The sequence below is a fragment of the Anguilla rostrata genome, chromosome 2, assembly GCF_018555375.3.
Source record: "Anguilla rostrata isolate EN2019 chromosome 2, ASM1855537v3, whole genome shotgun sequence".
In the NCBI taxonomy this organism is placed as follows: Eukaryota; Metazoa; Chordata; class Actinopteri; order Anguilliformes; family Anguillidae; genus Anguilla; species Anguilla rostrata.
This window is the reverse complement of record NC_057934.1, coordinates 21,962,366-21,977,222: the sequence shown is the minus strand read 5'-3', so window position 1 is coordinate 21,977,222 and position 14,857 is coordinate 21,962,366. Positions and strand designations below refer to the sequence as shown.

General features: G+C 42.3%; 1 protein-coding gene across 1 annotated transcript; it reads right to left on the bottom strand.

Moving 5' to 3' along the window:
* Positions 1–624: 624 nt before the first annotated feature.
* Positions 625–13,922, bottom strand: cpn1 (carboxypeptidase N, polypeptide 1). The gene is made up of 9 exons (XM_064321226.1): positions 13,706–13,922; positions 9,728–9,924; positions 8,824–8,979; positions 4,559–4,735; positions 3,668–3,779; positions 3,112–3,251; positions 2,602–2,701; positions 1,101–1,219; positions 625–1,002 (listed from the first exon to the last, which is right to left on the bottom strand). The coding sequence occupies exons 1-9, from the start codon at positions 13,917–13,919 to the stop codon at positions 889–891; spliced, it is 1,329 nt and encodes a 442-aa protein (XP_064177296.1). The 5' UTR covers positions 13,920–13,922; the 3' UTR covers positions 625–888.
* Positions 13,923–14,857: the final 935 nt, after the last annotated feature.

Sequence of the window (14,857 nt, the reverse complement as noted above, 5' to 3'; positions counted from 1 at the left end):
AAGTGCAGTCCGAAGGGCTGTAATTATTATTATTAGTAGTATATTTATTATTTTATTTTATTATTATTATCAACAACAATAATAATAGTAATTATAAGAATGTATTATTATTATTTATGGTGGTGCTCTAATACCACACTACTCGCTCAAAATTTCACTCTGCACAAAGCAGTGTTGAATGTTTTATTTTAATAAGAATGTTTCCACTTATCATCCCAAAGTGTGAACAATGAAGGAAGCTATTCAGAAGAAACTTGTGTTCCTCTACAGATCTGAGCCAAAAATAACGACATCTTCCCACTTTTGACTTACTGAGAAGTACAGTATGTAACCTTTAATTCCATGTAATACAAGAACAGGATATATATATATATATATATATATATATATATATATATATGTTTCTTAATCGGGTTAAATATAAATACACAGCAACAATAACTGGCCCACCCCACCCACTGCTGGTGACGTCATGCTGTATTCCTGACCCTGAAACAGAGATTTCCGCATTGCTGCTGCGGTTGTTGTTGTCGTCATAAACCATGCCTTTGATTTTGATGAACTAGGTCCAGCGTAAAATTGCACTGCCTAGCAAGAGTCAGTAACAAAAAAACAACCACTGAGTTCATTTTACATCTTTGTCTTGACACGTTTAATTAACAGATGTATTATATTTTTCAGCAGTTTACAATTGTTCTTCGATGTATGTCACAAAATTATACAATACATAAAAATTATGTCTAGTTATAAATATAGACTCAACAACATAAGCAATTCAATCAGAAAAAAGCCCACGTTATTGCATATATAAACATTTGAGGTGCGATAAAAATGTTTGCATAGTCTGCATTATAAAGAGATGCGCCACGCTCGCTGCAAACATTGCATTCATCTTGGCCCCAGGTTTCGCAGCGGAGTCCGTCCTGAGTGGTGGTCTTTCTTGTTGTGAAGGTTTCTGTTGAGATTTGCATCCTTTGGGGCAGGTTTCAAGTAAAAGTGTAACTGTAAAATAAATCAGAAAACTTCAGAATGGATCCCACCAGCAATTTAAGATGCTGTCATACCGTCAGGTGGCAAAATCAGGCTGGTCTTAGTCTCACCAGTATGGCCTCTGCTGGTCCGACCGTTACCGTACTTGTGGAGGGCAGGTAACCCTGCCTGGATGCGGTTACGGTGTATGTGCCGGGTAAAAGTAACCGGAAATAGTCTCCATCCACACCTTCAAGAAAATTATGCAGGAAAATTGAATTTCGGAAAGTAAATACAAAGGCGGATCATCCTGAAAATGATATCACTGGTAACATCATAGTTGTCTCCTAAACTCAACAACTTAGTCAACCAACGCCACTGCTAGGATGGAATAGTAAGCTAGTGATCCACAGGACAAAATATAGGATAAAATTATTTTACATATAAAAGTTAATTATTCAGAATATAACTGATTGGCAATTCACCTTATCAGAAGGCACGTGTTGAACATACAGAGACCTCATTGGTATGTTGTGATGAAACAATTTGAGAGCTACGTTAATACTGAATTAAGAAAAAAACATAACTAGTACTCAAATTAACACCTGCCCATCTCAGGTTTTTTTTAATGAACCACCAGGTCATTAAAATCTTTTAATGACAATAATACACATTTACAATACTAATCATTACTATTGTAAATGTGATAATACCTTTAATATGTAAACATACACTATTAGACATCCAACATCTCATGCAAAATTATGGCCATTAATATGCAGTCCACCCTTTGCTGCTATAACAACCTCCACTCTTCTGGGAAGGCTTTATACTAGATGTTGGAGCATCTCCGCAGAGATTTGGTTCCATTCAGCCAGAAGAACATTAGTAAGGTCGGGCACTGATTGGGCTGTTAGGCCTGGCTTTCCGTTGGCTTTCAAATGAATCCCAAAGGTGTTGGATGGAGTTGAGGTCAGGGCTCTGTGCAGGCCATTCAAGTTCTTACACACCATTCTCGAAAAAAGAGTTCTATATGGGCCTGGCAGTGTGCCCGGGTGCATTGTCATGCTGAAACAGGAAAGGGCCTTCCTCAAACTGTTGGAGGCAGAGAATCATCTACAAAATGTTACTGCATGCTGTAGCATTAAGATTTCCCTTCACTGGAACTAAGGGGCCTAGCCCAAACAATGAAAATCAGCCCCAGACCAAGAGGTGTCCACATACTTTTGGTCATATAGAGTACCTTTGGTATTCATAGCGATATTCTAATACCACACTACTAGCATTTCTGGCCACTCTACAGAAAAAAAGTTCTAATTAGTTTTTAATGTTTATTTTTAATAAGAATGTTTCCACTGATTATTCCAAAGTGTGAACAATGAAGGAAACAATTCAGAAGTCAAAGGGAAAGAATTTGTGGCTTGAAAAAAACATACCAGTATTACAGAGCAACAACCCACTGCTCCTCTGCAAATAGGAGCCAAACGTTACTATCTCTATCCACTTATGACTGACACAGAAATATGTTCAATTTAATTCCCTGTGATTAAAAAAAACCTCAGATATACTCAGGTTAAAAGTTTTGAGTCAAAAATAAAACCACGGCAACAGTAATTGGCCCACCACACCCACCACTTGTGATGTCATGGTGTATTCCTGACACAGAGATTTCCGCATTGCTGATGGGGTTGTTGTTGTCATCGTAGACCATGCCTTTGATGCCGTGGTGAACCTGGTGCACAAGGAAGGGACAAGGTATTTCTGGAAATTCTCCAAAGAACAGAGAGCTCAAAGAGTTGACTGTTTTAGGTTCCAATTACACTGCTGAATTAACAGGCATTTGCAAATGGAGATACTTTCGGTCTGTGGGGCAGTAAAGGCCAGTGTGTGGGCGCAGTGGCTTGAGTTACCTCAAAATAAAGTTACAGGAAGTAAAATAGTGAGTGCAGTCCCTTAACAATGAGAAAAAAATAGATCTCCATTTCCGACTGCTAGCTGGAGTGCATTTCCAGTGAAGTTTTTTTTAATTTTTTTTTTTAACCAGCAACAGATCTAACTCAATTGAGGAACATGTGATATTACAATGGCCCCTTTTGACTGACCCCTGGTTGAGACTGAGCAGAACATGGGGGTGGGTCCTACCTGTTCTAGATAAGACACAAGGGCCTCTCTGTTGCCTATCCACTCCTTCTGCAGGGCGGAAGCCGGGGGGAACTTGTTGCAGCTGAGCTCCAGGGTGATCTCGAAGCAGTTGGTGTAGAGGTAGTTAAAGTCCTGCATTCCTGGAGGGGGTTGGGGGTGCAACACACCTGAGTGAAGCCGAGCTTGTCACATCCCCCTACTCACCTGTCACTCACCTGCCAAGGGAGGGACTAAAAGGACATGAGTCACAGGGGCTATCATTCTGCTCAAAGGACTTTGTCATCTTGGGTTGGCATTGGCTTGCCAGCTACATAAACACAAGATTGCAAATACATTGATTTATGTATTGACTGCAGCTAGTTTGTAAAATTTGCTTGTTTTTTGTCTATCCCTGTAAATGCCTGTAAGGTCATCATAGGTGACTTCTTTCTGTCTGGAGAAGAAAAAAAGAAGGATAGTGGAAGGAAGTGTAAGAACAGGAGGGGAAGGGATAGGAGGGGGAGCAAGAGAGAAAAGAGGAAGCCGGAAGACAAGATGCATAAAAATGTGTGGTCACCTTTGGAAAGAGAGTACCAGCTGGCTCCATTAGTGATTCCCTCATCAAAGTAGTCCCCACAGTTCCAACCTTTGTGCATCCAGCTGTGAGCATATGAGTAGGTTTTCGCCAACTGGGAAAACACACATACGCACACACACACGCACGGACACACACCATCCCCATAGTTACAGGCACACAAGCAGAGCACAGTGTATCGCAGTGTGAAGCTCAGCAGTGCATATCCTATGGTATGAAAAAAAGCAAGAGAATGTTATCTAGATCATCGCCGCCTCCATGTTTTTCTACTGTTTGAGTGGCTGTATGTGATTCAGTAAAGGATTCTTACGTGATTTTAAGTAATTCAAGCATACTGTGTATACAGTGGAAGTGATTAGGTTAGTTTAGTGACTTATATAACTGAGTAACATTAATAGAAGAAATAGGTTCTGCACATTGGTCCTGCACTCCCATATACTCCAAAAAATAATGGGCCTCATTCACAATACTTTTGTAAAATAAATTATTCTTACTATTGTTAGAAATGTTCCTATGAAAAACCAATCTGAGATTCATGACACTCATGCAAACCTTTATTTTTGTGCGTATCACAGGGGTGTGAGATTATGAATGCTAGCTGTTTGTCTTATGTGCAATCCTGTTCATCTGATTAGCATAAGGAAACAGCCATGAACAAATGCAGATAAGAAAAAAATGATGAATACTAAAATGTTCTTGGAAACATTCTTACACACTTTACTATCAAATGTGATCGTACGCATGTTTCATGAATGAGGCCCAATGTCTTCAAAGGTACTAGCGGATTGAAATTCTGTCCTGTGGGAACGCAGACATTGCTTACTGTTAGTTTTTCGTCTGAAACAGTCCTATCTTTAATCTCAAGCATTTTACCTTTTTGAAGATCTTGTCATCTGGCGCGGCAGAATAAGTGGTCTTGCCCCTCATTCGGGGGTCCCGGGATTTATCGAAGGGGTAATTAGCCACGACTGCCCCACCGTGCAGGTTGGCTGACAAGACAAAGTTGTAGTTCTGCATCCACTTGATCACTGCAAGGGTTTCGGGTTCAACCTAGGCGCACGGACACACATACACCAACACACACAAACAGCATTCTTCAGTGACCATAGAGATGAAAAGTACTGTGAATACATAAAGACAGTAGAGAAAAGATCACATATTAAAGAGAAATATAGGATGAGACTCATTAAGTGAATAAAAACTGTATAATTACATGACAAATAGTTATGACTAACAATATGACAAACGTTTCCCAGAGAAAATACTTGTGTTTACCTAATAATAATAATAATAATAATAATAATAAAGCATTTCTTCAATCTGTGTCTTTGCCCAGCATACAGTCAGAGTGATACAAACCCACTGATATGACTGCGGTGTGAGGTAGCATCATAGCAATTGTAGTCTTGTGATTCCTGAGATATTCCTGGTTGTGTTACATAGTTTCAGTGTCCATGTCCCTTGATTCCTGAAATATTCCTTGTTGTGTCATATAGTTTCCATGTGTGTGTCCCATGATTCCTGAAATATTCCTGGTTGTGTTACATAGTTTCAGTGTGCGTGTCCCATGATTCAAGAAATATTCCTGGTTGTGTCATGTAGTTTCCATGAGCATGTCTCATGATTCCTGAAATATTCCTGGTTGTGTCATGTAGTTTCCATGTGCGTGTCCCATGATTCCTGAAATATTCCTGGTTGTGTCATGTAGTTTCCATGTGTGTGTCCCATGATTCCTGAAATATTCCTGGTTGTGTCATGTAGTTTCCATGTGTGTGTCCCATGATTCCTGAAATATTCCTGGTTGTGTCATGTAGTTTCCATGTGCGTGTCAACTGTGCCCCTGTGACCCTTCTAATATCTCTGCAGATCTGCAGATGTGCCGGCAAGGCAGACGCCATTAACCTGGAGAACCCCCACTCCACAGACCATAGGATAAATATACCGCCATTTCTGCAGCACACAGCATAAATATACCACCGTTTCCGTTTGTTAGTTCAAGAGAGATATGCCCAGAACGAAAAGCCGGTTACCATGACAACCTTCAAACTTCTGTTGCTCTAGTCGCTCAAGTTCTGTTTTTGGAGGGCTGGGATTTATTATACACAAGCCTTTAAATATACTTTCCAGACCTGGGTCACGCATGCTATTATTTCAAAATTTGTATTTGAAGATGCAATTTTTAATGTTTTTTTTTTCATGTTGATCCAATTTGAAGTATTTCCATGTACAGCAGCCAAAATAAAAACAAGTGTCTTGAAATATGTCCTTAAAAACGCAACTGGTATATTCAAAATCATTTTCAAATACTATGCCCAAGAATGTAAAGCAGTGGGAATGACTAAAGGCTTACATGATAGTCAAAGGTAAATGGAAAATGCACAATATGTTTATCAATTTATGAGTCTTAATATGTGATTTTCCTTGTAAAGTCTGCTGACTAAATTTGTAAGATATAAATTGGATAAATGTCAGCTTTCTGTTAATCTTTTTGACTCCTTAATACACCAATAAGTGTTTGGTTATTGATAATTATGGCTGCTATGTGCATGGTATCTGTGATATGTGTGTTGTTTGTTTGTTTGTGGTGTTTGCGTGTTGTGTGTTGTTTGTGTGTCTGTGGTATCTATGTGTTGTGTGTGCCAGTATTAGCCCTGTGGCAATGTCCTCGGTATGACCTTTATAAGAATAATATACTAAAAGGTCTGAACAGATTATTGCAAAACCAATGCAGCTGCAATCACTTTACAGCTGAGTCCCCCTGCTTAGAGACAGACACATACACAAACACACACACACCACCACAAACCCAGCACAATCAATTAGGAATCACCAATAATGATCTGTGATTAGCTCGATGTTGATCTTTTATCAGTCGACACTGATGGATTATCAAACGCATTCTATCTTTCTAAATGGAGGATCCACTGTGTCTAAAGCTCTAAAGCTCCACTGTGTTCCTAAATGGAGGATACACTGTGTCTAAAGATCCACTGTGTTCCTAAATAGAGGATCCACTGTGTCTAAAGACCCACTGTGTTCCTAAATAGAGGATCCACTGTGTCTAAAGCTCTAAAGCTCTACTGTGTTCCTAAATGGAGGATACACTGTGTCTAAAGATCCACTGTGTTCCTAAATAGAGGATCCACTGTGTCTAAAGACCCACTGTGTTCCTAAATAGAGGATCCACTGTGTCTAAAGACCCACTGTGTTCCTAAATAGAGGATCCACTGTGTCTAAAGCTCTAAAGCTCTACTGTGTTCCTAAATAGAGGATCCACTGTGTCTAAAGCTCAAAAGCTCCATTGTGTTTCTAAATGGAGGATCCACTGTGTCTAAAGACCCACTGTGTTCCTAAATAGAGGATCCATTGTGTCTGAAGACCCACTGTGTTCCTAAATAGAGGATCCACTGTGTCTAAAGCTCTACTGTGTTCCTAAATAGAGGATCCACTGTGTCTAAAGTTCAAAGCTCCATTGTGTTCTAAATGGAGGATCCACTGTGTCTAAAGACCCACTGTGTTCCTAAATAGAGGATCCATTGTGTCTGAAGACCCACTGTGTTCCTAAATAGAGGATCCACTGTGTCTAAAGCTCTACTCTGTTCCTAAATAGAGGATCCACTGTGTCTAAAGTTCAAAAGCTCCATTGTGTGTCTAAATGGAGGATCCACTGTGTCTAAAGACCCACTGTGTTCCTAAATAGAGGATCCATTGTGTCTGAAGACCCACTGTGTTCCTAAATAGAGGATCCACTGTGTCTAAAGCTCTACTGTGTTCCTAAATAGAGGATCCACTGTGTCTAAAGCTCTAAAGCTCTACTGTGTTCCTAAATAGAGGATCCACTGTGTCTAAAGACCCACTGTGTTCCTAAATAGAGGATCCACTGTGTCTGAAGCTCAAAAGCTCCATTGTGTTTCTAAATCTCTACTGTGCACAGGTAATTAATTTATTCATGAGCCTAGCAGCAGTGACCCTGCACTAACATGTCCCATAGATAGGCATGGTTTGTACAGCTGAGAGCACTCCTGCCGCCAAAATAGGGACCCTGTGGATTTCCTACTCTCCACCCTAACCCCCCTCGCCCCACCCCCCCATATGATATCGACAGGATCACACTCTTACTTCAACACCTCCTCGCTTGCTCTAAGCCAAGAAACTCAATCCCAGGCCTGCACAAAGGTCACTCAGATCCAACATCCCCTCCACACCTACTGTACTCCACACTCACGTGCGAAACTCAACTCCCCGACCCTGTCTCCACCCCCACCCACTACCCCCTAACCAACCAGCACAGGGGGCCCTCCTCCCCCGAGCAGCACTGCTCTCCTCCGCATCTGCTGTTTATAACTCATGATGCTCGCTGCCCTTTGCATTGCCTGCAGCTGTTGCTACCTTGTTTCCTCCAAGGCTGGCCAAATTGTATTTTTCACTCAAACAGAATTTTCCTCTTTTTTATTCCACTCTGCATATTTTTTTTTGGCGCACAATTTCCCTTGTCCTCTTAATGAGCTAACAGTTTCGTACAATTAATACAATGTGACTGTGTTAAACTCTTACTGCATATGTAATGTGTTTCTGAGGGCTGTATCACCAGGGTACATGAAATGTGATCTGTAAAGTGCTCAGTGCCGATCCTTTCGGTTGAGAGCACTTTAAGAAATAAAAAAGAAAACAGCTGTGCCCTTTCGCGCCTGGCCCAAAGCCCAGGGGTGGGTTCTAAAGGCCGTTTTCCACATACTTTAGAGTAAGGGTATGCCTGCGCTGTATGATAATCCCCATAGGTGGCTGTGTTGCTGATGTTTCAAACTGTTTAGATGATTGCATGCCATGTACTCTACTGTTTAATATACTTCAGCTGACAGTAAAAAGATAGTGTGGAAAAAGACCCCAGGGGATCCTGTTAAGCGTGATCCAAGGAAACTATCTTTTCACCAGATGGCAAACCATTTTTTTTCCCTTTCATATTTATGCTGTGTGAAAATCTTATTGTAAAGACCGTGATACAAAGTGAAGACTGATTCATTTGAAGGAAACACATTAGCCCATCACCAGTCGGCTAACATATCTAGTTGTATCTGCTTGGTCACATGATGTCGTCACAGGTGTCCGCTTACTCTCTTGGTTCTCAGGGCAACTCTTACCTGCTCCTCCCAGTTGTCCGGCAGTGGTAGGTGGTGGTTGGCGCCGTCAGTTTTCTCATAGTAGTACATGAGGGCGTTCAGGTCTGGGAAGTTCCTGTTTAAGTCCACTTCTCTGGAGTTGCCCCTGCCAGTCAGGTAACCGTTGAACTCTGGACCCTGTCCAGAGGGATAGAATTCCAAACAATGATGAAATGCCCATAGACGTGGAGGCTTAACCCTGGGGTATTAACAGGCTTTGATATTAAAACTGCCTGTTGAGAAGATGGATTTTTTTGCGGTTAGGAAAGCGAATGCATTTCACAATATTGTGCAAGACGAGGTAGAGCATATTCCAGCATCTAATGAAAGGCAGCAGGCACGTCTAAGAGGGAGGCGGAATATGCCCATTTTTTTCCGAAGAACAAGGCCAAATGTAACTTAACAGTTCGTAGAAGAGAGTTTCACTCAGAATCCAGGAGGATTCAGGACTTGTAGTGTGTGTTTATGTTTATGTTTATGTGTATGTGTGTGTGTGTGTGTGTGTGTGCGTGCGTGTGTGTGCGTGTGTGTATGTGTGTGTGTTGGTATGTGAGTGACAGTTAACTGTTGGGTCAAAAACATGTCCTCCTGCCACCGCTGTTTAACCTTCATTTAACTCATGCAACCCCACCCCTGAACAGAGCTGCTGGAATTATGCTAATGATTATGATGTTGACAAAGATGCTATACTGATACAGACATGTAAATGATGATGATGGGGATAACAATGATGAAAATGAAGATTATGAAAATGATAATAGAGGTAATGAAGACTAGGAAGAGATTACAATGATGAAGAGGACGGCGATGGAGGTGATGACAGTCATCACGATGACGTGATGATGAAGAGGGGGGCAAATAATGAGGAGTAGAGTACTCAGAGTACCTGTCTGGCGGCCACCTCGTAGCCGTCGGGGTTCATGGAGGGCAGGATATGAATTCGGGTGTCGTGGATCAGCTGGGTGATGCGCTGGCTGCCAGCCCGGTACTCCTCGCACAGGAACTGGGAGAACTGGATCAGCAGCTCCCGGCCCAGGACCTCGTTGCCATGCATGTTCCCCACGTACTTGAACTCCGGCTCCACTAGAACAGGCCAGAGGTCAGAGCTCAGTGGGCACTGCCATTTCTTCAGAACGAGGCAGGCTAACAGGACATCCACACTGGTTAACAAGCAATTCAACACCTGGCTTCTTGCACAGCATGTAAAATAATATGATATACAAAATCATTCCAGTTTATAGTGCCTTCCGCACCATCCTTAATTGTCACCACATGGTTTTCTGTTTGTGATCTGTGGGTTCTCTGCATGATCACCCAACTTGGAGAGATTGCTGTATTTATACTTTCTGATTTTTATCCTACCCATGCAAGACTCCATTCAGCAGCAAGACCCATTCCAGAATCGCGTGAGGTTGGTGTTTCTGGTGTGGAGGGACATGGAAATAATACAATAGCTATGCTGTGCGAATGTTCCATGCTGGTTTGGCACACATTTAGTGTAGCAGGCAGATGGTGACTATGACTGGAATATACAGATCGCAGGCCAGCAGACCAGTACTATTTCCATAGCATTGCCCAGATATTGGCATGTTTGTACATGGACACAATTTGACAGACTTCACAATATTCAGATTCCTGAGTGGTCCAGTCAGCATTTCGGATATTAACCCGAACCCAGAATTATCCAATCAGCACGTCTCAGATTGCCAAGAGAAACGGCACACTGATACCATAACAACATAGCATTCTATACACCAAAATGAAAACCTGCCCCTTTGCTATAATGCGTAATTGACAAAGGTGTATCCAGGATTTCATCGATTTGCCAGTGGCTGGGACTCACAACGGAGACAAACTGTCTATCAAGGGTCAGACCACATAATAATTTATTCAGAACAGTATAGTGTATAATGAATCAGCCATCAAACCCGGCATAGATCCACTCAATTGATCAGATCTGTTGTGGGAGGGAAGTTTTCTGGAGTCCTATTGCATTACATTACATTACATTACAGGCATTTAGCAGATGCTCTTATCCAGAGCGACTTACACAACTTTTACATAGCATTTTTTTTTACATTGTATCCATTTATACAGCTGGATGTATACTGAAGCAATGCAGGTTAAGTACCTTGCTCAAGGGTACAACGGCAGAGTCCTACCCGAGAATTTAACTATGACCTTTCGGTTACAAGCCCAGTTCCTTAATGGGCTATAGATGAACCCTGTGAATCCCTGTCTGGATTGGCTCTATTGGACAACACCAACAGCCCCAAATGTCTACCTTAGTTTCTGCAAAGCTCAGGCAGTGGTACACACTGGCCCACAATTACAGTTAGGTACCGTTGAGGTGCCAGCAGGTCTGGCTATAATAAAATGATTTACAATGAGGGATGTAATGTAAACCTTTCATGAAAAGAGTAAAGACGAGGGCTGGTTTAGTGGTGAGCCTTGTTAAAACTGGAACTTATTCTGATCACAAAAAATAGTAACGGCAAATGGTTCAAAGGTTTAATTCCCAGAATCCCTCATTCCTGTGAAGCATACTGATAATACTGTAGTTGTGAGTGTGTGCTTATCAATATGCCATTACTGAAACATTACAAAATGAAAATGAACAAAAATACAAAACCCCCTTTTAGTGGGCAGATTGTGTGGGTTGCGCTCCAAAAGGGTTAATGCATTCAAGGGTCTCGTGCTGATTGCTGTCATCCTGTTTTTCAGTTTTCACCTCGATGTGGAACAAATGTACATCCTGCCATTCTCCTGAAGGGAAGCCCCTACCTCAGCAAAACTCCTGGGCAAAACCTTCCGGCTCCCTTTACCCAGCATTCATTTCACTGTCTATGCCAGGTCTTTCTGAACTGGCTCAAGTCCAAAACGAAATCTTTTCATTGACGATTTTGAACTACGTGTGTAAATAGGAGTCGTTAGAGGTTAGAATAACATCTCCATCTTCTTGATGCGTGCAAGAATATTTGGTATATCATACTGCAAAGTAAATTACAATTTCATATCCGCAGTTTAAACAGAATCATCTGAATAATGTCAAAGAACAGATATATTTCTTCGGTCTCGCAGTCTTTTTTCAGAACTGGAGCTTTCATCAGGGTGGAATGAGAATTTTCCTCGGGTATATGTGAAAACATTTGAGCCATCGACATTTAACCTGTCTGCAGAAAACCTGTGTGCATTAAACCAGACTGTGTTAAACCTGTCTGCACGAAATCCGTTTGTGTTAAGCCTTTGGGAACAAAACCTGATTTCATTAAACCCATCTTCATTAAATCTGTCAGTACTAAACCTGTGTGAATTAAAACTGTCTGCACTAAACCTGACTTCATTAAAACCATCTTCATTAAATCTGTCAGCACTAAACCTGTGTGAAGTGAACCTGTTTGCACTAAACCTGACTTAATTACACTCATCTTCATTAAATCTGTCAGTACTAAACCTGTGTGAATTAAACCTATCTGCACTAAACCTGACTTCATTAAACCTGTCTGCACTAAACCTGGCTTCATTAAACTCATCTACACTAAAACTGTCTGCACTAAACCTGACTTCATTAAACCCATCTTCATTAAATCTGTCAGTACTAAACCTGTGTGAATTAAACCTGTCTGCACTAAACCTGGCTTCATTAAACTCATCTACACTAAAACTGTCTGCACTAAACCTGGCTTCATTAAACTCATCTACACTAAAACTGTCTGCACTAAACCTGGCTTCATTAAACTCATCTACACTAAAACTGTCTGCACTAAACCTGCCTGCAGCATACCCATCTCCATTGAACCCATTCACATTAAACCCAGGTGCATTAAACCTGTCTGCACTAAATCTGCTCAATTAAACTCATCTAGCACTAAAACTGTCTGCACTAAACACTACATTAACCCATCTCATAAACCCTCTGCATTAAACCTGTGGTGAGGATTAACTGTAGTCCCTCTGCTTTTAAGGTCATCTCCTAAAAATGTCTGCACTAAACCCCATCAAGCTTCAAGTAAACTCTCTGCTCTAAAACTTCCCTTGCTCCTATGCAGCATACCCATCTCCATTGAACCCATTCACATTAAACCCAGGTGCATTAAACCTGTCTGCACTAAATCCATCTCAATTAAACTTATCTGTATTGAGTCTATGTTTACTAAATCTGTCTGCATTAAAACACATACATTAACCCAGTCTGCACTAAATCCATCTGCATTAAACTTGTCTGTTTTTGGTGGAGGGGTATGTAATGTAAGTGCTTCTGCTTTTAGAGGTCTCTGCCCTTTTAGAAAGAATAAGGCCTCACAGGCACATTGCCCATCATAGCTTTAACAGTAAACTTTGCTCTGCTCATGCAAACATTCACTTTTGCTCCCTTGTTAAAGGTGCACTGAATTTCTATGCTGAAGCAGATGAGATCAGGCAAGACAGCTACTGTGCTTCAGATTAATCCTCCACTTTTTTCTCAAGACTTTCACTTCTTGACATTCTCGGCAAAAAAAGAACAACCATTACGTAATGAGCCCATTGGACAGGATACTGGAAAAATACTTTTGCACATATTCTTCTGCAGGGCAGTACAGCAAAGTAGATTGAACAAAAAAAAAAGGCCAAAAAGTTTAACATTATCAAAGCATCTCATGCACATCACCAGTACAGCAGACAAATAGAAGCATGCAAATAAAAGCCTGAACACTCCCATCCCCATACAGCTTCCCACAGACAGAGAGAAGGAGCGAAAGGGTCAAAGGAGAAGTAGATGGAGAAGAGAGGAGAGTAGGAGGAGAGAAGGGTTAGGGTTAGGGTTAGGGTTAGGGTTAGGGCCATGCTTTCGCTCTCGCCCCGCGGGTGGCGTTCCAGCACTCACGCGGCTCGTGGATGCCGGGGTTGTCGCTGAACTCCAGGACGTAGAGGTGCCTGCCCTCGGCGCTGCGCCCGATGCTGTAGATGCGGGTGATGTACGGGCACTCGTTCTGCACGTTGAACAGCGCCCGCACCAGGTCCTCGTAGAGGTGGTGCCGGAAGTCTATGGCCTGCGCCGCGCACAGCAGCAGGGCGCCGGCCAGGGTCCAGCGCAGCATCTTCAGCGCGGGTCCGTCTCTTCACCTGCCTGTCCGTCTGTCCGTCCGTCCGTCTGTCCTTGGCCTCTCCGCCTGCCTCTCTGCCGGTCTCTACCCCTGGCTGTGGATGGAAAGAAAGAGAGAGAGAGCTCTCGCACTCCCCCAGCTCTGTCCCCTCCCACTACACCCTCACACCAAGGCTGAAGAGCAAATAAGGACAGCCCCCTCTTTCCCTCCCCCATCGCACTCGCTCTTTCTCTCATTCCCTGCTTATTTTAAACTCTCTCCCCTACCTCTCTCCTTTTCTTCCGTTCTCTCACTCGCTTTTTCTCTCTCTCCCCTCTTTTCCCCCCTTCTCCTTCTATTGGGCTCTCACTCTCTTACAGGATCTGCTGGGAGATGAAGAGAACTTAAATTATGGTTCCTGGTGGTTTTTGTTTGTCTAATGATTACTGAATTGATACACAGAAAGAGAGCACATGGAGAAGTTTGTGAGGTACCTCCAGTCGCCCCTGTTTTGGAGGGGGGGATGGGTGTTAGGATTAGCATTAGCATTAATGCAGGCATTGTAGCCCCACTCTCCCTACAATGTTGCCGCATTCATTAACTCTTAGAAAAACACACACTAAATAGGCAGGATTTCAAAAGCTCCTTCTGGGAAAGGAGGAAGCAACTACGAGCTCTAAGGGGAAGGGCATCCTACATGCCCCTGCCAACTCCCCCCACAGGGCCAGCTGCCACTCACTTTGAGCCCTTAAAGCCATGTAGCATAAGGTAGAGCAGGCTATATGAGCTCTGCTACACCATTTGGGATCTGGGGCAGTCTGTCACACTATTGTCAGCTCTGCTACTTTGACTTCTCTCTGTATGTTTGTGTGTGTGTGTGTGTGTGTGTGTGTGTGTGTGTGTGTGTGAATGAAGTGCAGTTCATACATGTTTTGACAGTGATACTATTTTTT

Coding starts and splice junctions, on each gene's coding strand:
- cpn1 (XM_064321226.1), bottom strand. CDS start 13,919: ATGCTGCGCTGGACCCTGGCCGGCGCCCTGCTGCTGTGCGCGGCGCAG. Junction 9,925..13,705: donor CCCCGGCATCCACGAGCCGC/GTGAGTGCTGGA, acceptor GGCCTGTTCTAG/TGGAGCCGGAGTTCAAGTAC. Junction 1,003..1,100: donor GACCAGCAGAGGCCATACTG/GTGAGACTAAGA, acceptor TTTATTTTACAG/TTACACTTTTACTTGAAACC.